At 35.7% G+C, this 22,541-nt stretch overlaps 1 protein-coding gene across 16 annotated transcripts in view; it reads left to right on the top strand.

Moving 5' to 3' along the window:
* The window catches only part of MFF (mitochondrial fission factor), a 31,604-nt gene that overhangs the window by 7,500 nt on the left and 1,563 nt on the right, over window positions 1-22,541 (top strand). For 4 of the 16 annotated variants that reach the window (XM_059167854.1, XM_059167850.1, XM_059167852.1 and 1 more), the window contains 7 exons: window positions 5,007-5,095; window positions 7,661-7,735; window positions 8,767-8,844; window positions 12,124-12,282; window positions 15,643-15,675; window positions 17,244-17,303; window positions 20,158-20,242. In XM_059167854.1, the coding sequence (XP_059023837.1) occupies window positions 5,007-5,095; window positions 7,661-7,735; window positions 8,767-8,844; window positions 12,124-12,282; window positions 15,643-15,675; window positions 17,244-17,303; window positions 20,158-20,242 (579 nt within the window). The remainder of the gene's footprint in view (window positions 1-5,006; window positions 5,096-7,660; window positions 7,736-8,766; window positions 8,845-12,123; window positions 12,283-15,642; window positions 15,676-17,243; window positions 17,304-20,157; window positions 20,243-22,541) is intronic. The other 12 variants (XM_059167853.1, XM_059167859.1, XM_059167851.1 and 9 more) reach the window with 12 other exon arrangements.

The following is a 22,541-nucleotide window of genomic DNA, read 5'->3' as shown; positions in this document are numbered from 1 at the left end:
AATAGAGCTGCCAGTTTATACATTCTAGATATATGCTTGGTGAAAAGCACTAAATCTGAGTGTTCACATGGTGAAAAGGCACTGAAGTACTTGTAGAATTGTATTTATTTAACAAACTTTCTTTGAGCTTTTGTGTAAGACCCTGTGTAGTGAGATAGAGTTCGTGCATCCTGGCATGAGTGAGGGAGAGACACCCACACACAGAAGATACAAAGTTCTCAATAGCCAAGAATAATGCAGGGTAATAGAATTGTCTGCAAGATGAAAGGTATCACCACGTGCTTTCAGTGAGAGGCCCTGCTTCCTAGCCCCTACATAAAAGTTCCCAGTGGAAATTACTGCTGTGGATAATAATGTTTTGGAGTGAGGATTCTACCAGGGGAGAAACCCTCCCTATTAATATTCTTCGAGTTTGTTTTCCTTTTGATCTTTCTGCTCCCACTATTTTAGATAACTGCCTACTCGGTGAGAATAATTGATTGAAAACAAGTCAGGCATTTTCTTGAGTGATTACTTTTAAGAAAAAAAGTTTACCGGGATTGCCCTCAGTAGACCTATGGGGTTTACTTCTGCAGTAGTTGGAGTACATTTAGTCAAATGTGGTAGATGCCCAAAGTATTTAGCACCGTAGTGAAAAACTTGGGTTGAAAATGAGACCTAATTCTGAACAGCTGTTTTGCTACTTATTAATGACATAACCTTGGGTCACTTATTTATTAATTCTGAGGCTCATCTCTAAAAGAAAGATAAGAATAATGCAGAGTACTTAGGATTATTGTGAGAATAACTATAATAATGCATGTAATGTGTTTAGCACATGTTCTAATTTATGTTAAAAGCTTGTATGTTTAAATACTATTGTTATAAAAGTTAAGTTCCTGTGGCAAGAGCCAAATCCTGAGATGCAAGAAAGCAGTTTCAGAGATTAGTACCCACCGCCTATTGAAAGGAAAGCAAAAATGATGACCTGTACTTCAAGTCCATGGAAGGGTCCTGCAGCCTTGAAGACAATCAGCCTCTTGACTAGAGGAGAAAGGAAAAAGAACCAGAGTTCTAGTAGCTTCTAGAAGATGGATTGAAAGAGGAGGCCAATAAGACCCTGAGTGCTGCTCTGATGATTCATTCAGATCCTAGCCAGAACCTATCAAGTGAGATCCCCTGAATCATTGACTCTTTAGTAGTCCTTTTGCAGCATATGTCAAGGTTTCTCAGCCTTGGCACTGTTGACATTTTGGACCTGCTAATTCTTTGTTGTGGTGAAAGCTCTCCTTTTGCATTGTAGAGTGTTTAACAGCATTCTTGATCCTTGTGCACTAAATGCCAGAGGAATCCTCCAAATCATGAAAATCAAAAATGTCTCTAATAGCTAAAAAAAGGTGGAAATAATCCCAGTGTCCATCAACTGAAGAATAGTTACACCAAATGTGTATCTGTTATTGGTGGAATATTATTGGTGGAATATTACTCAGCCATAATAAGGAATGAAGTACTTACACATTATACAACATGGATGAACCTTGAAAACATTATGCTACATTAAAGAAGCCAGACAGAAAAGGCCATATATTTTATGATTTCACTTACATGAAATATCCAATAGGCAAATCCATAGAGACAGAAAGCAGATTAGTGGTTGCCAGCAGATTGAGGGAAAGGGGAATTGGGAATGACTTCTTAATCATTATAGGATTTTCTTTTGGGGTGATAAAAATGTTCTGGAGCTAGGTAGAGGCAATGGTTACACAATCAAATACACTGTATTGTATAGTAGTTTAAAATGGTGAATTCTATGTTATGTGTAGTTCATCATAATAAAAATAAAGGAAAAATTCTTTCCATTCATTGCCAAATGTCCCCTTGAGGGCAAAATCACCCTTGAGAACCACTGGCCTATGGCAAGAAAGGAGACTATAAGAAGGTGGCTTATGAAGAAGGCTGTAGAAATTGTCTAAAATGTTGTCTGACACAATAAGTTTGCAGAAAGTAACTGCACTTAAATTCCTAAACTGGCTTGAAGAACCCAAGGGAACCCATGAAGAAGGCTTAAAGCATGATGCAGATAATCGCCTCACATAGACAGGGTTTATAAAATCTGGAGGCTTGGCTGGTAGAGAGGAAGTTGATGAACCCTTTCAATATACCTAATCTGTACTTGGAAGCCACTCTAGGACATGACCATCGCTTGATGATTCTCCCTGCAGGGAACTAATAAAAGCAACCAAGTAATAAACTGATCTGGGCAAGAAACTGCAAAATAACCAAATCATGACAGTTCTTAGTGTTCTTAGCATCCCTTAGGCCGTATAAATGAGGAGGGAGGAATTTTAAGCCTATTATCAGACACAGAAGACCCTAAGGCCTGCAGGAAGTTACCTGAAGCTGGGAAACTTTCTCAGCTTCAGAACTGAGTACAAGTTTTATTTTTATTTATTGATTTTTATTTATTTATTTATTTGTTTGACAGAGAGAATGAGCACAAGCAGGGGGAGTGGGAGAGGGAGAAGCATTCTCCCCACTGAGCAGGGAGCCCGATGTGGGGCTCGATCCCAGGACCTTGGGATCATGATCTGAGCCGAAAGCTGCTGCTTAACGGGCTGAGTCACCCACGCGCCCCAGAACACAAGTTTTTAAATGGGTAACCAGTGCTTGTTGGTTCTGAATGACATTTAAAAACCTTGAATTGTCAACTAGATTTCAATACAGCTGGAAAAAAATAATTTTAAAAAATAAATAAAAACCTTGAATTGAAAAAACGACCCCCATGACCGAACTAAAGGGTGGAAATATTTAAAAGATGGTGTTCCTTATCACACAAAGTGCTGTGTCCATGCACTTTGGTATTACAGGATACCAGTTGGTCGTATTAGAAGGCATGACAAATGTATATATTTTTTAAAGATTTTATTTATTTATTTGAGAGAGAGAGACAGAGAGAGTGAGAGGGGAGAAGGTCAGAAAGAGAAGCAGACTCCCCGTGAAGCAGTCACTCAACCAACTGAGCCACCCAGGCGCCCCTGACAAATGTATGCTTTTGTCTGAAGTTGCTTTTTCCCTCCAGTATGGCAGTAGTATCAGGCTTAGTGTTCCGGGGAAGTTATCTTTAAATCAGATTTCAAATGGTGAAAATAGCAAACTTAGGATCCTCTAGTTTCCAGGCTGTGTTGAAGTCATTGATCTAATTTGTTTTCTATTGTCACTGCCTGCCCTGCTTAATCTTAGTTCTCACACCACAACAGCCAGAATGGTTCTGATCTAGTAGAGGATTCATCTTGATCCCTGCAGCATGGAAGAACTGTTCTCTGGGGAGATGGAACGGAGAGATCGCAGGGATTCTCACAGACCAGTACTGCTCTCTGAATCAAGTGTACTTGATTGAAGTGGTATTAAGAGATAGAGATAGAGATACAGAAATAAATACACCACCTATATATATTGCATTTATATGCATGTATAACAATATATTGTTATATATATATTTAAGTTGTATATAACTTAACACCTATATATATGTGTGTGTGTATATATATACACATACATACACATATATACTGCTTTAAAGGAATTTTTATTTTTGGTTTAACTGTAAAGAGCTCTTACGGTAGGCTTCAGACTGACTCCTTTTTTGTTTCTAGAAGTGTTTTTTTTTTCTTTTGCTCAAGTGGATAAATGGTTCATAACCCATAACCAAATCTAAACCATGCTCTGAAATTATGTGCTTCATAGTATGGTTTTAAATTTTGTTGTCGTAGAATCTGGATTTATTCTCCATTGAAGGTGCTTGTAACCTGATTGTCTACTCTCAAGTTTTTAAAAAAATCATCAGTAGGCACTGATTTGCATTTTTAAAAATCTTAACTTTCAAGTCCCTTGGTTCACATACCAGTTGTCCTTTATATTAAAGTTTACCTTTTTTTTTTCTTAAACCATGAAGTTGCCAAGGCTGTTTCTAGTTAAAAACAAAAACAAAAAACCCTAAACAAACAGGAAAGTTAGTGATTTATCATTGTTCTATTGCTCTGTATTTAAACCACCTTAAGTAACTTAAAAGAAAAAGGAAAAACCAAAATTCCATCTTGCTCATGGACCTGGATTCCGTGTGTGAAGAATTGCAGCTGGCATAAAGAGGAAAGCTTGTTTCTGTTTTACAATACCTGGGACTAAGCTAGGAAGTCTCAAAGCTAGGGATGACTTTGGATGACTCTACAGCCCAAGTTACAATCAGCTGATGGTTTACTCAGGTGTCTGTTGATACTGGCTGTTGTCTGGGACCTCAGCTACAGTTGCTGGTGGTGCACCTACACATGGCCTTTCCATGTGACTCGTAATCTTCACATCCTGGTGCCATTGTTCCAAACATGAACAGTTTAGTGAAGAAAGGCAGAAAGAAGCCTTATTGCTGTGTATGACCTGGTCTCAGAAACCACATCGCATCACCTCTACAGCAGTCACCAGCCCTCCCAATTTCAAAGGAAGGGAACATAAATCCTATCCCTTTAATGGAGAAGGTCAGTGATACATTCTGTAAGAACAGCATGTGGGTTGGGAGTGTGTGGCTATTTCTGGAATGCCAAAACTTTTAAGGTAGTACCAAGGCTTTTATTTATTTATTTATTTTTTTGGTCTAGTTTTCAAATATGCAACCAAATTTGAATTTGCTTTAGTCCCAGAAGCCTGGAACATTTATTTGTAATACAAATACGTCCCATTTCCTATAATATATATGCCTTTAATTATAATAAATAAAAATATAATTGTACCAAGTAAGTTGATACTTAAATAGAAACCAGAGGTGGTTTTTTCAGGAGGTTAAAAAGCATTCCTAGGTTTATCTGCATTATAATAGGTAGGGTTTTTGTTGTTGTTGTTGTTGTTTTTAACCTGTCTTTTGTACTCCTGCTCTTTGTAAATTTTGTGAGTAGCCTTGGATTAAGCTTCTTTTGATACTAAGGAGCTACTAGGCTACTAAGAATATTTTCTATTCCTCTCTTTTTCTTTGTGCTTCACAGATCCGTGCAGTTGGCAGGCTAAAAAGAGAGCGCTCTATGAGTGAAAATGCCGTTCGCCAAAACGGACAGCTGGTCAGAGCTGACTCCATGTGAGTAGAACCACTGAGCAGTGTATCTCCTTTATTAGTTTTCTTCATGTATTCTCCTATCTATTTCTAAATAATTCTTTTTTTTAACTCCCAAATATTAAAAAAAGAAAAAAGTATGTGTTTTGTGCCTAAGAACCTGAGAAAAAAGTAAATGATTTGCTTTTAAGTGTTGGAAATCTGTTTTACATTTACATCAATTTTACATTTTTGCGGTTATTTTTATAGCCTTAAAATATGTTGTGAGAACTTTCCAGTAGCATTATCCTCTTCAATGTGGATGGCAGAATTCTAGAAGTATGATTTACTTATTTTGGGAATTGTTTATTAAGTGTACTTAAGAGAAATTGATAAATGTAAGTGCTCAGTTCTGTGCAGCCTTCAAAAATGTTTATCTAGCATGTAGATTGAAAAAACAAAACAAAACAAAAAAACACTTTAAGCAAGTGTCTTTATTTTCAAGTTACTCAGTTTGTCTTCAGATTGTGAACTAGCCCTTCCAGCTCTGCTTCCAATGAGCCGTGGTAAACCATGTAGCTTAGGCAAGTGGAATTGTTTTACTTTTCATGGATTATTGTTTAGCTCTCTGCCTACTGAGTGAGTCATTGAATTGTTAGATCCATTTCATTTTCCAAAAATACAAGTATGTTGTTTAAAGGGCTATTTGTTTAGATGTTTTCATTTGGTTGTATTATCATACTCTGATCTTAAAACTACCCCACTATAAGATGTTTTAGATCAGGCAGATGTTTTTTGTTGTTGTTGTTTCTTTAAAGTTAATGGTTTTTTACAGATAAACTATCCCTTTAAAATCTCTTTAGAATTTAAGTCTCAAATCTTTTGGTGATTGTGGCTTTTCTAAATAGATGATTTAGAATGTTTATGTAAATTAATATATCTGCCTCATTCCATTTTGGGTCAGTTTTCATGAATTCATTCATCATGAACCATCCTGTTAGCTTCTCTGGGAGCTACAACAGAATCAGGGGATGGAGCATCTCTCTCAGAGTTTGCAAATCTAGATAAAAGCAAAACACTTAAATGTATATAGAACTAAAGTACAGGACAGTACAATATACCATTTGTGTTGAAACTACACCAAGTTCTAGTTTGGACCTGACTGAAGAATATAGGGATGCAGAGGGGCTTTGATGGGATTAGGCTCTCTCTTCTTTGTAGTAGGCGCAAAGGAGGACTGTAACTGCTCTGATTTCTTGGAAAATCTTGAAACGTTTCCCAAAGTGTTCTAGTTATTCTGAAGGGTTATATAGAAAGATAGTGAAATCTTCTCCTTCAGGAAGTACCTGAAAAGTTCAACCATTAATATGAAATTTTTTATGGTAATTATGTTTCTCTGAAGATAACCTGGTTGGCAGGGATATCAGCTGGTCCATGAAATCCATTTTTCTAGAATATTTTCAGATATATTACACAAATGGTAAAAAAAGACTACATAGTTGCTGGCTAGGATAGCTTCTTGATACTTAGTACCTATCAGAATGATTAAGTGTATACGGAAGGGCTTTTGTTATTCTCTATTTGAAATATTTTACAACGTAGCGAAGGTTTCTAGTAAACTTTTCTGTTATATGAAGATGTGGCTTATTATTTAGGTCTCTAATAAATTTGAAATTTCACACCAGTGAGAAAGACAGGACTGTTATAGGATAGCATTACTTTTGGTTTTTAAGTAACTATTGATAGTTGAGTTGAAGAGAAAGGAAACAGCTTTACTATGTTTGAAAACCAGCCTAGAGAGGTATAATTTAGAGTAGATGATTAGTTCATAGGTGTTTTTGTAGTTACCAATAACTTAAGTTCCTCAAAACAGAGAAGATTAGAGAGTTAACTAAGTTTTCTTAATTTTTGTGTTTAAGTTTTCTTAATGGCACTTTCTAGCTGTTTAATAAAACTGAAAAGCTCATGTTTTAATTTTTGGTGGCAAAAATAACATGCATATTTAACTATACATTTCACGATGAAATTCTTATATTACCATATTTACATTAACCATACTTTCATTTTTCGTATGTTACCATGTCATGGTAAGATACTTAACCATCTTTTTGTTAATAATGTAACCTTGCTTTTTCTTCCCCTACCATTATTAATTTTAAAATTTATAATTCATCTGTTAGAATCTACATGTAATTAACATGAGGAATTTTATATAATGAGCCCTGTTATATATTCAGTGTTGGTAATGTGGTATTGAAGAGATTATTGATGTAAAACAGCTACATTTTACTTGCACTAATGTAATTACTAAACCTTTTTTGTCTTTACCTACTTTACTCTCTTCTTTGTAATGTAAAATTAACTGTGTGTCATTATGCATGAACCTTTGCCTGCCTCCATTTTATTTTTTTCCTTGGCTTGAAGAGTAGAAGTACATACAGACGAAGAGCAAGAGCACTGGCCTTTGTTCTCTTAATTGCTTTCAAGAGTTAGTAGGATTGATTGTTGTCCACTACTGACACAAAAATGAATTCTGAACAGTAGACTTGTATCTAGCTTTTCTTTCTGTTATAAAAGCTGAATGTAAAAGAAGCATAATTATTATTTAAGGTGGCACAGATCAGATTCTGCCCCAAGAAATAAAATTTCAAGGTTCCAGGCGTCGATTTCTGCACCGGAGTACACGTAAGATTTTATCTGCTCTGCTTTTCACAACTAGGAGTTGTTTTAATTTTGCAGGCGTATGTTATACTAATATTTCACCAAGTAATTATCATCGTATAATACCCTAATGCTCTTACTGTTTGGCTTTTCAGTACCTGGGTTTTAGAATTTCTCAAATTGTCAACATACACTTCATTAAGGAAAAAAAAAAAGAGCTAGATCAATTAAGGAAGTTATGTATGATTTGGAGTGTAGCAGTAAAGTAAAATGGAATAATTTGCACATAAGGACCATGCATCCTTTTTTATTTTTCTTTATTTTGCCTTGGTTGGTATATTAGTTCTCTATAGATTCAACTTAACCAGGTTCGGGTAATTCCAGTCTTTTTTTCAATTTTAGCACACTATTTTTTCTTTCCTTATTTTCATACAGAAGGAGAATGGGATTTAAGAGTGATTTGTCATTAAGATGGGTTTTTTTTTAATTCCATAGATTAAAATGCTTAGAAGAATGTTTTGAGATCATTTAAACCAATTCTTTCTGTAAGTGTGATAGAACAAGGTGTGGGAGTGACTGACCTCTTGTGGGGATATTTTAGCCCACTGTATAGGAATTTAATAGCTGTGGCAGTTCTTGAGTCACAGAAGTTGATTTTTCTCTTAATATGCTTCTAGGAACCAGGGAATTGCCTCAGATAGTGGCAAAAAATTAAGGTTTCCTATTTAAAATTTCAAGAGAAATGGGGCACCTGGGTGGTTGGTTCAGCATCTGCAATCAGCTCAGGTCATGATCCCAAGGCCCTGGGATTGAGCCTCACATCAGGCTCCCTGCTCTGTGGAGAGCCTGCTTCACCCCCTCCCTCTGCCTGCAGCTCCCCCTGCTTAAGCTCTCTGTCTGTCCCTCTCTCTCTCTCTCTCTCTCTCTGTGTCTCTATCTCTGTCAAATAAATAATTAAAATTTAAATGTTTTCAAGAAAAATGGTACAAAATTTGTGTTTCCATGAAAATTTTTTCTCCCCCTTTTCATGATTTTACTTTTACTGTTTTTGGAAGAGGTTGGAGCCTCAGCAAAGAGGTTATACCCTCACAGTTTGAGAAACATTGGTCCTGTGAAAACCCTTGGGGAAAGAGGTACTTGACTTTGGACTGATCTTTTAATAATGACATAGTTGTGCCAAATAAATTTTCATATAAATTTTAGTTCTCACATTGGCTAGTGTTGTTTACTTAACATTCATGTAGTAAGATTTCATATAAGCATGAGGTAGATCTATTACTGATGAAATGATAACAGTAAACATGAGCACTTTCTTCAAAATTTCCTAATCTTTTGTAAAAGAAAAAGACAAAGACATTTTGCTGTTTTATAACGTTACTTGGATCAATTTATTATCAAAGTACATTTCTGTTTAATTACTAATATTATAACATTTGCTCTAATAATCCCAGTGCCTTGGCAATAGGTTTACTTTTTTGCTTTTCACAATAATTCGCTTGTCAAAACTAAAATCCGTACACCTGTGTGTGGACAGAATAGACAGAGATAAAAAACCTAAACACTGTTTCCTTCCACAATTGATGCCAGTCAGGCTGATTACTAAAATGGGCTTGCTTTTTTTGTTGTTGTTCTTAAATTTATTCGTAAAAAAACACCTGCAAGACCACTTAAAGCTTTAAAAAGAAAAAAAATTGCTAAAGTATTTATTACTTCTAATTATGGTAATTTTAGTCATTTGTAATTTAATCATTTGGTTCAACTATAGATGGAAATGTTAGTCAAGGACATTTTATCTATACATATACTGCCCAAAGTGGTTAGCAGTTTTAAAAATAGTTCCTGTTCTATTTTTGGTGTTTATGAAGGATTATCAAATAAATACTGAAAAGTAAGTTAAAGTTCTTACTAATCTTTGGAACTTTAACTTCTTTTGAGAAACAACCAGAAATCCAAATATGTTTTTGATTTTGGTCTTTGATGAAATAAATGTCTTTACTAGTATTGATAAGGACTTAATTTCATCTTTTATCCTTCTATATAAATGTTTTTTCTTATTAAGTTATAGTTGAAGATCATGTAGGTTTTTTTCAGTTGTTATCATATTCCAATTTTCATATCATCATGCATAGAATCTTAGAATCAGCAGAGATCTTATAGACTGTTTTCAAACTCAACCTTCTGTGCATTCCTTCCTAAGAATTCTTTGCAGTTATTCTGTTTTTCCTTGACTAATTTATAAATGGCCACCTGATTTCCTGTGTACAGATAGGAGATACTTGTACTTTTAGAACGTTAAATAAATAGTTCCTTTTACTTGTTTCTGACAAAGTTATTTCTCTCAAAGGAAGTAACCCTTCTGTAATTTTTAGTGGACAAAAATCCGTCAAACTTCTGTCATGAATTTGGATTTGGTTTATTGACATTGTTGCTCCAAGATGATAATTCTAAATATTGATTATTATAGTCTTTAATATATTAGTGTTTAGCTAATGTATTTACTGATGCAGAATGATGTGTCAGATGTTTGATTTAAGCCCCAAAATGCAAAGACAAAAAACTTCAATTATATCAGAATATTGTATTGGTCAGTCTTTTACAATTTAAGTAAAACCAAGTTTGTTGCCAGCTCTATCAAGAGAGTGTTAAGTTGGATTGTTTGTTTATAGTTATAGAACTGGCCTTCTTATTCCAGCTTCTGGTGACACGTTTCTAACATGAATTCAGTCTGCTCTCTCACAAAGAGCAAGAAGCTTGGGTTTTCCCTGTGCTCCCTAAAGAGAGGGCTGAGTACAAGGCTAGTACCTAGACTTTGTATCCCAGATTTACTCTTCTTGGATGCTTAATATGGGTTTGGCCATGTATCATGGGTCAGTTGATAAATTGGCTTATATATATTACAGAATCTCTGGACAGACATTTAGGGTAATCATCCATGAGCACCCAAAATTTTGCATTTATCTTGACAACAACAGGCCAAATTCCTGTGGTGAATTAGCCCTGATAAATTAATGTCTCAATATGTGAAGTTATAGCTTAGATTTTTTTCTTCTAAATCGTCTTTGGAAAACATGGCTTTCTTATTTATAATACTTCTTGCTTTGAATCATCAAGACTTTCAAAGTTAAAAAATTGTGGATTTTGTTTTTAATGTTCTGGGGACTCCGGGAACAATATTAGATGTCAGCTGTCCTTTCAAAAATGATCCCACTTATGTTGTGGTTTCCAAACAAAATGCATGTTGAGTTAGAAAATATTACACAAGTCAAAATGAAAGATTTCTCTCTTTTCATTTGTTCACTATCTGTTCCACTTTCATTCTTTTGGATGAAGTACACAGGGATGAGTTTTAGCCTAAGGCGCTTTTGCACTGACACCGAGAAAAAGCGTTGAGCCCACATCCCAGGGTCATGGTCCTTTTATTGCAACAAAGCCTCTTAATGTAACAAACCAGATGGCCAAGTCCTGGTATCACTTAAATACCTCACACAACTGATCATGCCCTAACATTAAACTACTCTCTGAAAATACACCAAGCTCCAGAGTTTATGTTAGAACTGTAAAATTGCTTCATTCAAATATGTTCAGCTTTTATGAAGCACTGGCAATGGAGCCAAAGAAATTGTGACTCTCAGCTTACACAGGAAAGAATGATTAAGATTATGTCACCAAGAAGCCCAGAAATGGTTGTTTAACATCCATCTGGATAATTTAAGAACTCTCTTGCCTCTCTGTTCACTCTCCGCACAGAATTGGGAGTAGTTTTATGTTTTTAGTCATTTAGCTAGAGACCATATGCTTTAATATAATTAAGCTATCAAAATGCTTTTTTGTTACAGCTTTGTGAAACTTTAAATCATTTTTAATTCATACATCATAAACTCAGCTTGCTTCCTTGTCTTTGTGAAGTATTTGCAATGGCATTTTCATGGAATCATTTCGATTCACGTGTTTGAACTCTGACACCTGTATACTAGAACTCTCTGTCTTAATCTTCTCACCATCCATAAGTCACAGTGCAGTGTTGGTTGTTAGAGGTTTGATTGACTGGATCGGATTACATACATCGAGTAATGAATGCTGCTTCTCCAAAGCTCGGGGTTGAACCCACTGCTGCTTGCTGTAGTTCTCTTCCTGCTCCAAAGTTGTTTTTTCATATTCAGTTTGTTTAATTTGATGCGTAAAGCTACACAGTCACAGATGTTGCATTGTAGCTGTTTTTTTAAAACAATTTAATATGTTTTTAACCTGTTTGGTTTGACTGTTTTCATAGGGGAAAGTGAAGGGTGGGAAAAGGGACAAGAAAACTAAGATAATCCTTAAAATATTAAGTGTTTGGGGAAACTGATCAGCTGAAGTTTTACAAATATCTGACTTGAGTGTTTTTCTCTTCATTTGCTGTGCTGTGTAAACAGTGTGACACCATCGCCACAACAGGTTCGGGTCTGTCCTCCCCCAATGTTACCTGAAGACGGAGCTAATCTTTCCTCTGCTCGAGGCATTTTGTCGCTTATCCAGTCTTCCACCCGTAGGGCTTACCAGCAGATCTTGGATGTGCTGGATGAAAATCGCAGGTGATTGGCCATCAGTGACTCTTGCTAGCTGTAATGCATATTTTTTTTGGCTCCTTGTTAGTGGACTGTGGTGTCTTCCTTTTGTGTTTGCACCTGTCTCTTTCCAAGATGCAGTGGTTTAAAACAACTTGCTTTGCTTTCTTTTAATTTGGAATTATTGTCCAAAATTCACATTTCACAAGATTCTGTTAGCTTCTCTTTAGACAGGGAGAGTATTCAGTTAATAACTATATACACAAAGTATGATGATTTTTTTCGAAGGTTTCGTTGACCTCTCCTAAGTACTTGACTCCATTGGAATATGCAGAGGCCTACTGTTGGACTGTGTAGGATGTTGGACTGAAGCACACTGATTTTCTTTAGTAAGTCTTTTGATCGAATCAATTATGATACTAATATGGTTGGATTAATGCAGCAAATCTGAGAAGACAGTATCAGTGTAGCTGCCAGGACACTCTTTTACTTTCCTCTTAGCTATGGATTTCTAGGCCTGTACTGAAAACCTCAAGTGCTATTATCTTTTTGATAATACTGATATTTTTCAGTATTAATAACTTCTCTCACTTTTGAACATCCCCAAGTGAAATCATGAGTAGTATACTTGGACCTGCTCATGCAAATTCTTTTTTGCCTATATTTCAGATATAGATATAGATATAGATTTTTTTTTCTTTTTGCCCTTGATTCTTTACTACGTAGTATTTTTAAAAGATAAAATTTGGGGAGCTTTTTGGCATAGTGTGGGAAAGGTATAGGCAGTTTCTTTTCAACTCCAAACATTTTATATCATGACTCTGTACGTCACTGTTTGAATTTTTATGGTCATTTTAGAAGACTTAACTTTTGAAGAATGCCCAGTAAGTTCAGCTGGCCCTTCTAGGAAACCTTGTTTCGTACCTTAGGAGTTGATATGTCTTATGGCTCGTTCTGAACAAACTTTCTTGGTGAGTGCTTTTGAACCTCATACAAGCCTCAGAGGTTTTACTGTACTTCATGAACACTTGTCAGTACCATCGACTGGTATTTCTAAGCCTTCCCAGGGTTAATGCAGTGCTATCCATTTGGGCCCCAGAACTTAAAGCTGCACCAGAAAGAGCTTAAAACAGAAAGTTCATAGCAAGGAAAAATTATATATGCATGTATGTATATGTGCATCCATGTATATGTATGCATGTGTGTATACATCTTCATTCCTCTCCCCACGGGTTTGGAGGACTGTCTTAGAGTATTTGCATCCTATAAGAAGCAGCACGGTTCAGAAGAAAGAGCCTGGATTCAGGGGGCCAGTCAGATTCATCGTGATCTGCCCCACTGAACAGCTAGCTACATGAGGGCCTTGGACAAATTACTTAGCTTCTTTGGGCCTCGTTTTCTTCATCTATTCAAAAAAGAGATAGAGGGATAATAATAATATTACCTAGTTTTCTAGATTCTTGTGAGGACTCTTCCTCCCCACCCCCCACCATCTTTATTTAAGATATAGGTAATGATGGCCTCAATTTAGGGTCATGGCCAATGCTTTCAAACGATACTGAATATAAAGTACCTGGCACTTAGGAACTGATCTTCTCAAAGGCCTGTTTTCTTCTCCCACCTTAAAATAGCTTTATTCTTCACCAGGTATCCTCTTTCACTGTTTAATTACAGTAGGTCCTTAGACCAGATTATGAGGTCAAATTATGTCATATCAAATGCTTTTACACTGAAAATATCTGAATGGGGAAGATATTTATGAATTTGATACAGATTAAACAATTACGACTTCACAAAACAGTCCTTCTCCATCATGGAAAAGAATTTTGCTTCAAGTTAAGAAATACAAAATCAGAAATCTTACTAATGTAGAATTTACTTTGTATTCTTTTATTATGAAAACGTGTTTTGAGCCCTAAATGAAGTTTTCTTCATTTTTTAATTGTAATGAATTGATGGCTTTAAAATCCATTCTCTGGGAAGGAAAAATCTCTTCTTGTTCACTTAAAAGAGATTTTTTTAATTCGTGAAGTAATTGTATTAATAATTCTTTGCTCCTGGATACATACCATTAGTTGTTACCTTGGAGCCTAAATGGTTAGATTCTATTAGTCTTACTGAATGCTTTCATTATTGAAAGGGTTCCTTTTTTTTCTTTTTTTTTTTTTATATTGTATTTAAATTTCTTATGATCTAAATGTTGAGCAAGATTTAATCAGAATTGTGAGTCCCAAATCAATTTTTATTTCTATAAGGGAACTGTCTGGCATGACTTTGCAGATAAAAGAAGTAGGAATGTGAAATTTGGATAATGTTCTATTTGCATGATTATTAAAACAATATTGCTTATAAAGTTTTAAGTGCTTTTATGTTCCTTGCTCTGTTTATCATTTTTTCTTTCCTATTTTATTATTCTTGGCGGTTATGCTAATGCAATAGCCTATCTTTGGTCTTCTGTCCTCACATTAGGTACAGTTAAATTAAGCTAGAATTATTTGGCAGGAAGAAAGAAAAAAACCGTCCTGCCTGCTTTATTATCATTAAAAAATGTGGATTCACAGTTGCTTGATGGAAGAACAATTTTTAATTGACACTTCAGGGAACACTGTGGAAAGGTTTATGTACTATATTTTTGTTCTCCCTTCTTATGGGAACTTCCTTGATCTAAAACCAAGCTCCACTTGGAGACAAAGCTAAATCCTTTATACATATTAGAAAAGTTTATTTACACAGGTCAGTGCTGTGCATTTGGAAAATTGATGTATTAAAAATTTAAATGCTGTTATGCTGATATGATTTAGTCCTTGGCTGACCAGGAGATGTCCATGTCCTGACATCTGCTAGAACTCCATATCTCATTCTCTAAAGCAAAATATTAACATTTAAAAAAAGAAACTTAATTCTCATGTAAGACCATTATTTAAATATCAACAGATTAGTCATCCTTAGCATGTTTAAGTGTTATTTTTAGAAGGAACTTGATTATTTTTATATAGTTTTTCTCAAGCAGATTATATTAGCTTCGAATAGAATACGAAACCATTGTGTTAATAATTGATATTTTTGCAAGTATGCATATAAATATATTACTGTTTATTCACCATAGTGGTGTCTGTTTTTTTTAGTGAAGAAACACATACTTTATTAAGTCAGAGCATTTATTTACTAAAAATGTTAATATACAAGTTAATGCGAGAACTTGGAGAGCCTTGGATTTCTCCCTTTTGCTGCTTAAATTACAAAAAATTATTGTCAAGCATCAAACTTAAAAAGATTTTTTTAATGTATTAAATCATACTTATGGTAGAAAGTGGTACTTGAATGCAGTTTCTAACTTTGCCAAATACCTGTCTAATTTACTTTTATATTATATGTGTCAATTGCCAGTGTGAGAAGACAAAATGAAATACGTTGTGAAAGGTAACTGTATTATTTTCTGGCTCTGCATTATAAAAGGGAAATCTCTGTGGTGGAATATGTTGAATATGGCAGATCCATTTGAACATACCAGTGTGAATATTTTAAGAAGAGCTTTAGGTAACACCCAGCAGGGGCTTCATTTAGTTGACGATTCTCCTATCAGTGTACCACAGGACTGTAGTGAAGTAAGTTTTCCTCTGCCACAGAGTGAGTATATGAGTAGGATAGGACAATTCAAAAGCCTGTTCCAAGCATATGTGATTTCTCACTTCTTTATTTACCCAGCACGGTAGAAGTCTAACATGTCTCCCCCAACAGTCTCTGAATCTCTTATCCTCTGAGTCCCAGAAATTTCTTTAAGCACCAATAATGCCTTTAGGAAAGTACAAGCTAAACATTAACATTTCCTTGTATGAATTAACTTGACAGAAAACAATGATTTGTATTGTATTGTCGCCAAAATTCTGCAGCTGTACCAACTTACAGAAAAATCTAGTTCATTTGGTATTAAATGTTTACCATAATTAAGTATTGCCTTGATACTTCAATATAGGCAAAGACCTCATCAATACTTAGAGAATGAGACATTTAAAATAGAAGGTTATAATTCTTAAAATCCTTATAGGGACCCTATAGTTCAGCCTCCTTTCTCTGGCTGGTAAATGTTGCTGATTACTTTTTGGGGACTTGACCAGCAACCACAGAGAGCTTTTGTTTTCTGATTTTTAAAGATGAAATTTAGTGAAAAGATTACTCTGCTTACCTAGGTAGAGAACTAACTGTCCTCTAGAACCAAAGTACATACTAAAACATGAAAATCCCCACAAAGTTTTCCAGTGCACCTTAAGTCTTCATTCCCAGCTGCCCTGTATGTCACTCCTGGTTGTCTCAAGATGAGACTCCCACATTCGGTTGTATTTCTGTAATTAGCCCTAGCGTAGCCCTCAGAGCCTGTGCTTGGGACTGTCTCAGCTCCAGAACCAAGGCTAGCAGCTCTGCTCTCGAGGGCTGAGGTTTGAATGAGACACAGCAAAATTGAGATATCGGGTATAAATCAAATGATTGAGGTGGGAGGGTAGGAATTGTGGGAAATGGGAGTTACTTGAAATGTTCAGTTTTTGAGACAGGGCTGTTGTTACCAAACGAGCAACCATGATCATGCAGGTGCTACTAACCGGTTGTTGACATGCTTCCAAAGTGGCTGATGATTTTCTTTTTCCAACTAGAAAAGAGAAATTAGACCTTTTAAACAGGGTTGTCCTCTGTCTTGAATTTCATAAATTAAAATAATAGGCACCAAAGAAAATTTTTTTAATATGCGTGCTATCTTGTCACACAAGATCTATTCCTTTTGTTTTTTAACCCAAGGTGAAACGTTAAATTTATGAAAATCAAAATGGAGGCCATGTAATACAAAGATTTTTAAAAGTATTGAAAGATATTATATTGTATCACAACATACAATATAATCCTATTTGACACTTTTTTGTCTTGTTTTTGCTTTTATTTTATTACTTCTCTGTTTCCTGATTCTGTCTTGTGCCTTCTCCCGCAAAAACCTGCCTTAGACCTGTGTTGCGTGGTGGGTCTGCTGCCGCCACTTCTAATCCTCATCATGACAACGTCAGGTAAATTTTGAGACTTTGTAATTATCAGGGTAAATAGTTGACTGAAATTGTATTTTGCAGGACATAATGCATGTTAGTAGGCCTTTATATTGTAGCTTGAACTTCTACAGATTTCCTCTCTTAGTACAACCTGCTTTTCTTTGAGAACAGCAAGCCTAGTCATTCATGACCTTTGTCTACTACAAGATGAAGAAAAATCCTTGACAGTTATGGTGTCTTGGGGACATCTGAGATATTTAAATGTAGTTTTAGGAGCTTATAGACGATCATGCTGAAACACAGAAAAAGTCATCTCAAATCTTGTTTTATGTGCTTCATTTTAAGTGTTGCCTGGGGTTCTGTCTACCATTTCCTTTTTAGTTGTTAATTGTTTGTAGTGTCACTTGCAGCGTATGGAGAAACCTTTGTATAAGGGGTCATCTTAAATTGGGGGAAATCAGCATTCACAGTTTAGGAAGTTCAGTGTTTAAAAAAGAAATTCAGTTTGAAGAGTTTTTGTCATTGTTAATTTAAGCTTTTCCCTCTTATTTTTGCTCTTTTAGTTCTTTCAGACATACTTCTTAGCCTTAGTAATTATGTCTTCCTGTCATGCACGAGGACAGATAGAATGACACATAGGAATCCTTAGGGTTCTAAGGTCCCTATTTCCCGTCTTCTGGGGAAAAGAAATTTGGTTGGTATTCACAAATACCATTACTGTCATTTTTTTCAGAGATAATTTTGCTTATTTTAAGCACAAATGTATGATCTGTTGCAGTAGATTTAAAACTGTCAGCATCATTTCTACGATGAGAGGAATCTGGCAAGAGAACAGGGAAACATCAGCTTCTTAATAATACTGAATTTAGCTTAGAGGAATTGAAACCAAGTTCCTTAGTGGTCCCTTACTACTACTCTGCTCACTGGTTTCTTTCACAGTATTAATTCAATCCATTGTAAGTTTACCCTTGAATATTTCCCCGAAGTTAGAACTTAAGTTTGTGATCCTTTTCTCTTTCTGTGAAAGAACTTTTAAGTCTATGATCTGACTTAACATTTCTTAGTTTTTAGTTCTGATAAATACAGCTTTTAGTTTAAAATTACCTTAAAGTAATTTTTTTTTCCAGTCGTACCTTGAGTTACATAGGTATAAAGCCTTTGGCCATGTCCTTAGATTTCTTTGCAAATAAAGATTTCCTTTACAGATGTTTAACACCTTAGTTCAAGATTTAAATTGAGTAATCGCTGTCACTTACACTTCCTTCTCTACGTTCAGCCTAGGTCCCCTTTACCTTTGAAGCCATTGCTTTTTTTTTTTTTTTCTCCCCTCCCCAGCTTATTTCTCATAGGTAATCTCAGGGAAATAGAAAAGTTTTATTTTGAAGACCAGGTGTAAAGAAAAGGAATCTTCAACTCCTGTTTTCTCCTCTAATCTTTTAATGATTCTGTCTTAATGTTTAAAAGAATAATGAACTCCGATACTTATATAAACCCATAGTCCCAACATCTGCTCGCTCAGCTCACCTCACTGATACAGTTGCTCTGTCTTCAGAATATTTACTCTTATAGTGAAGAAAGGAGCGGTTAAATGGGAAAGCAAGTTCCTTTCGCAATAAAAGGAACGTTCAGAAATTGTTCTATATTATCTAGAGTCAGTGCACACCATCAGTCCTTGAAACTGAGCACCTGTAGTTATCACCTACACCTACAGTGAACGTTCTGTGTTCAGGATGACAACACTGGCTGGGAGCACACTGGAAAATTATAAAATAAAAATTCTGTTTCACCTACTTTATTAAAGTTTCAACAGCATATGAAACCAAAGGATTTTCTGAATATATTTGTCTTTAACATGTCTGGATGAAACTGTAATTCTCCTCATACCCCTTTTTGTGGTAATGTGCTTTTTGTAATGGAGACTTGCTAGAAACATTAGAATGTATGATCCATGTGTCAACTCTCTGTGGATTACAAAAACATTACTTTTTAATTCAGTTTGTTTATATTCTGCTCATTCAGGAAAGTTACTATGCCATTGCACTGAAATAACCATACAGGATTAAAATAGTGAGAATATAAACATGTGAGGTGAACTCTATGGTATGTAAATTATATCTCTGTTAAGCCATTAATTAAAATAAGCTTAAGAAGTGGAAATCCAGGCAAAGGGGAAGAACAGCATTTGTGTGTATTTGTTTCTTAGAGGTTTATTGTCATGCATTTAAAAAGTAGTGCTCTTTTAGAAGTAACTGTATTTGCAAAAGAAGTATTTCTTAATGTGCTTTCTCTGGAGTTGTTCTTAGTGGCTTCCAGTATTATTTTATACACAGCCTCTTAATGATTTATCATTGAACTAATTCTGGATCTGAACATAGTAACAGGATGTACTCAGGTGATTTTATAATTCCTTCTGTGGGAGACCAGTCGAGATAGGTAATAACAAGTAAATAAAGGGTAGAAATGGCAAGAGAAAAGGCAAGAAGAGGAGGAGAAATGAGAAAAAAAGATATCTGGTTTTTTTTTGTTTGTTTGTTTGTTTTTTTTTAGCTAGAGTTCATTTACTTTGTGTTCCCTGCCAGGGAGTCTCAGCAGGGACTCCTGTGGAAGTACATAAAGACATGAGTTTGTGGAAGAATTACACATTGTTATATCCTAGAGTGGCAGCTCTTAAGTCATTGCTCAAAATACTTTTGCTTTTTCCTCTGGTTTCTTATGTTGGTACCAATTCAGATGGTAAGGTATTTTAGTAATTCGTATTGTGAAATATCAGTCTTTTGAACAGTTCTTTGAATATTACCGAACACATGATATGACTTACCAGATACTCTTTATTCTATTCTAATACTAAAATGTATTTTTATTTCTCATCTGCTAGGCATGGCATGTCACATATAGATACAACAATTGAAGGAACTTCAGACGACATGACTGTTGTAGATGCAGCTTCATTAAGACGACAGGTATTTAATGTACCAGATAAGATATAATCCTAAATTATAGTCATGCAGTACTTTAAATGATAAGTTTTTAAGATGTTATCATTTTCTCTCCTGTGGAACCTATGAACTGAAATATTTTATTTGTCATACTGTTTAATAAGCCATAATTGATTTTTCCATTTTAAAAAAAAAGATTTATTTATTTATTTGTTTTAGAGAGCGAGCGAGCAAGTGACAGCAAGCATGGGGTGGGGGGCATGGGAGAGAGAAACTTTAGCAGACTCCTTGCTGAGGCCAGAGATCGATGCAGAGCCCGATCTCATGACCCTGAGATCATAACCTGAGGTGAATTGACTGAGGGAGACGCTTAACCATCTGAGCCACCTAGAGGCCCTGCCTTTTCCATTTTGATTAAAGATATGGTAAACCACCATTTACATGTTTTGGTCAGCATAAAACAGTATTACCAGATGGATTGGTATAATTCTGGCCAATAACAAAGAATCTTGGCATTTTAGCAAATTGGTACAGTCATAAATTGCTTGTTTGACTTTTAAAATTTATAACAGTCACTTTGGGAACCTGTGTTACTCTGAGAATTCCATTTTGTAAATCACTGCTTTCATTTTTGCACAGTGTCCTTATAAACACAGTTCTTGTGTTCTATGAAAAGTCCTATATTGGAACTATAGTTGCATACACACATTATTACTATGAATGCCTCAGCCTCTAGGATCACACAGACACACACATGTGAGGAAGGCGGGCTCAGTGTTGTAATTTTGTCTGTGCCAAATAGATGTAGAGGAGGAGTGAATGAATAAAGTATTTCTAAGATGAAGAAACTAAATATTTCAGCATAAGAATAAATATCATTTTAAAGATTTAATATAATAAAAGGCTAATATGAAGCAAATAATACTTTATTTTGAGTCTCACTTATTAAAACAAAGAATGCTGGGGTGCCTGGTGGCTCAGTGGGTTAAGCGCCTGCCTTCAGCTCAGGTCATGATATCAGAGTCCTGGGATCGAGCCCTGCATCGGGCTCCCTGCTCAGCAGGGAGCCTGCTTCCCCACCTTTCTCTCTGCCTGCCTACTTGTGATCTCTCTCTCTCTCCCTCTGTCAAATAAATAAATAAAATCTTTCTCAAAAATAAAAGAATGCTGTATTATAAGTTTGTACATATTTTCTTACACTGATTTATACCTTGCCTATTGAAGGAAGGGCATTTCTTGGGCATTTGTCATTGAATTCACCATTACACCAACAACCTTGCCTTCCTGAAAGTGTAATAAGAGGCCTCAAAGTTTTAACATCTTCTCAGTCCTTAGCTTAGAGGTGAACGGGTAGAGGACAAAGATACAGTCATTATGAACAAGCACACACATATTTTGAGAATTTAAAAGTAGTAGAAAGCCAGCTGGGAAACTATGAGTTTCTGAGATAAGTAACAAAATGGAGTCCCAAGGAGATTCTGCAGAATTCACATTTGGGACCCTGGCAACATTGGAAGCTATGCTTCTGGAGCTGTCCTTGCCCTGTTGCCAAGTTGTGGCAACAGTGAAGTTGTGCTTCACTGAGTCTAGTCTAGGGAAGAGGGACTCGTGGGCCATCTGGCTCCGAGACGCAAAATGTTATCCGTGATCAGAGTGGAATATTCAAAAGCTGCCTTGGTATTGATACTTCTCAGATGAGCCCAGATGAAAATATTTAAATGACTCAAGATCAGTGCCAATTATTTTCATTGGCAATAAAGTGGATTGCTTAGTGTAAGAACTTTATATCCCATGGGACCAAATAAGCATTTCTCATTACAAATGGTTGGGAGAAGGTAGTCTTTACACACTCCTTTTTCTCTTTTCTTTTCTTTTTTTAACTGAATTAGCTCTGGGAGAAAAGTCATTGCTCAGCACTGATCAAAAGTGAAGTACTTTTTCAGGTTGTTAAAATGGTTATCTCTGCACCTCTATGTCTGGTTTGCCCATAGACTCCCATTCCTGGCCCCACCCACCCCACACCCCCAGTTTGGAGTTCTCAGTCCTTGAAATGCTAAGGATTCTGCATTATGAAAATACTCTTCCTTCAACCTCTCTAATATAATGTTAATAATCCCTTTGGCTTTTATAATGTGTTTTTCCATAGGTGTTGCAGGTTAGACTCCCCAGAAAGCAGATTCTAGGATGAAGGTTTGCACATAGAGCATTTTCTGGGGAGTGCTCCTGAGTCCAAAGGGAAGGAAAGGAAGTGGGATTGGGCAAGAGGGAAATGTTGGGCTGCAGTGTAGTCAGAACAAGGGCTGCATGTGGCCAGCCTCCTGCG

This window comes from Mustela lutreola, chromosome 3, assembly GCF_030435805.1.
Source record: "Mustela lutreola isolate mMusLut2 chromosome 3, mMusLut2.pri, whole genome shotgun sequence".
In the NCBI taxonomy this organism is placed as follows: Eukaryota; Metazoa; Chordata; class Mammalia; order Carnivora; family Mustelidae; genus Mustela; species Mustela lutreola.
This window is presented reverse-complemented; position numbering and strand designations above follow the sequence as displayed.